At 39.5% G+C, this 2,462-nt stretch overlaps 1 protein-coding gene across 1 annotated transcript in view; it reads left to right on the forward strand.

The window, feature by feature from the left end:
- The window catches only part of nsun4 (NOP2/Sun RNA methyltransferase family member 4), an 8,925-nt gene extending 6,873 nt beyond the window's left edge, over positions 1-2,052 (forward strand). Inside the window, 2 exon segments of the mRNA XM_015402150.1 lie at positions 1,245-1,377; positions 1,459-2,052. Coding sequence (XP_015257636.1) covers positions 1,245-1,377; positions 1,459-1,602 — 277 coding nt within the window. The 3' untranslated portion in view covers positions 1,603-2,052.
- The last annotated feature ends 410 nt before the right edge of the window (positions 2,053-2,462 follow it).

A 2,462-nucleotide genomic window follows, 5' to 3' on the forward strand; every position in this document is an offset into this window, starting at 1 on the left:
TTAACATACGTCACGCACTCCGTTGCTCTTATTGGTTGTAGGTCTATCCAATTGAGTGCAGAGGCATTTTTTTTCCTGGTTCGTTCAAAACACGCCCCATAAGCACAGCTCTATGGAGCAGCATCAGACTCATTCTGACTAGAATTGAGTCGGACTACGTCAGGCTAGCGTACGCCTGCGTTTTAGGAGATTCCAGGACGTTAGGCAGACGCTGGATAAATCGACAAGGTGTGACAGGGCCCTAATACACAACTACCATCAACCATAACTAGCGGTTTCTTTACGACAGTTGCTGTGAAGACTCGTCAGCTGATGTAGCCGAGCTCAGGTCACCGGAAAATAGGAAAAGATCGGGCCGATCTCGTGATCGGACGGAGATATCCTTACTTCTGATGGTTCTGGACTCCAGGGAACCGCAGCGGACCAGAGGGGGACCTTCACTCTTCTGTCAACTCATTTTACAAACCTTTTATTTTGACAGTAGGTGGCTGTGTCTCTGTCGGGGTCATGAATAGGTTTTTTTCTAAAAAAAGAACTGAAATACAGACTTATCGGTACAATTCCTGCAGGAAGGAGAGACAGTTGAACCCCAGACTCAAACATTCCGTCTCCCACCGGACCTCCTCTGCAGAGCGTTTTATTAACAGAACATGACGCATGGTTACAAACAGAGTATTGTTCTGACAGAACAATTGATCAGTTCATAAAGACAGAATGCTCCATCAGAATGACAAGGCAGGATGGTCTCCTTACTGAATCATGAGACAGGAGTGGAGCATCCCCTCGCACAAATGTTTCAGAAGCACACATTAATTTTATAATCATCATTGAATAAACCCAACAGTCTCTCTCATGTCCTGCATCACACGGTCAATGTTTTTGGTTAGTAATATGATTAAAGGAAGAAGCTCTCCCTAAAGTGTAAAGTCTTTTCACCATTGAAGCGTTTTTCATCTCATCTGTTGCTTCTCTACACTGGAAAAGGTCTTTTTTTTTTCTTAAAATCCGTGCATTTGGTCATGGATTGAGGAGGTAAAACAGATATTTTGCCAATGCAACAAGACAATTAACACTTAAAATAAGAAAACACAATGGCATTGTCTTATTTCAAGTGCATTTTATCTAATTATCTTATTTTAAGAGTAAAAATACTAATTCTATTTGTAAATTATCTCATTTACCTACTCGAATTAAGACATTTTTACTTATTTCTGGATCGTTTTTCACCTCCGCCTCCCTTTTAGGGCGGGAATCATAGCTGCTTGTCCTGGAGGCGAGGTTCTGTATTCCACCTGCACCCTCTGTCCCAGCCAGAACCTGGGCGTGGTGGAGCGAGCCGTCCAGCTAGCGGAGGAGAACCACGGCATCCGGCTGCAGGTCCGTAGATCGCCGGGCGGCGGCTGAGTCACTGCGACCACCGACGTCCTGACCTCTTTCCTTTTTCTCGCCTCCATGCAGGTGGTCAGTCTCAGACCTCTGGTGCGGATGTTCCAGAACACTTTTCACTTTGCTCCTGACCTCCACCTGGGCGAGATGGTCGTCCCGCATCTGGCCGCTAACTTTGGACCCATTTACATGTGCAAGATAAGGAGACTCGCGTAAACGTTTAGATAAGACGCAAGGACACAGATTTTATACTGACAGTTGTTGTGGCCATTTATGCCAAATATTTATTTATACCAATTCAGTTTTCATGGTATGTAAAATATATTTAAGTTAATTTAGAAACGAAATTTTTTATAAATTTTTTATATTTGGAATAGTTTAGGTTCTGAATTGTTAAACCCTCCCATTAATTTGAGTGATTAAGAGCAGAGCGGGTGCTGATGGATGGGTCGGTTAATGTCTGGTGCGGACCGGAGGTTTTGAAAAATTATTTTTTAACCACTTTTCTTTAGAGCTTCAAACATTAAATTTCGTTTCTACTAAGTTTCAAGATATTTTTTGTAATTGTCTTTTTTTGTTTTTGCTTTTACAATAAATAAGTCAAGTTGGAAGTGCGTCCAAATTTGAAAAAGGAAGGCAACCCATACGTAAAACTTAAACAAGTGTTTCATCCAAAAAAAGGTTTTGAGAAGCAATTAGATGTTTTCTTAGATTGTTTAAAAAAATATATAAAAATTTTGTCCTATTGTTATTTTTTTTTTGTTTATGTTTTTTCTAATTGGGTTTTACAAATTTCATTTTTTTCAAAATGCGTTTTCCAGATCACATTGTCTTCATTCTCTGCAGTGAGAAATGAAGACACAGGGTTCCTGCAGGTCCTTAAAAAGTCTTAAAAGGCATTGAATTCTTCAAAATAAAACTAAGGCCTTAATTGGTATTAAAATGTCTTAAATCAGTCTTTCGTAGGTCTTATTTTTTAAAACATCATAAATGGGATTATTTTTACTACGATTTATTTTTGTAATCTAAATAAAACGTTAAAATTGACCTTTTTTTTTATTAAGAAATATCGGCTC

This window comes from Cyprinodon variegatus, unplaced genomic scaffold (genome assembly GCF_000732505.1).
Source record: "Cyprinodon variegatus isolate N-32 unplaced genomic scaffold, C_variegatus-1.0 Scaffold1307, whole genome shotgun sequence".
Lineage (NCBI taxonomy): Eukaryota > Metazoa > Chordata > Actinopteri > Cyprinodontiformes > Cyprinodontidae > Cyprinodon > Cyprinodon variegatus.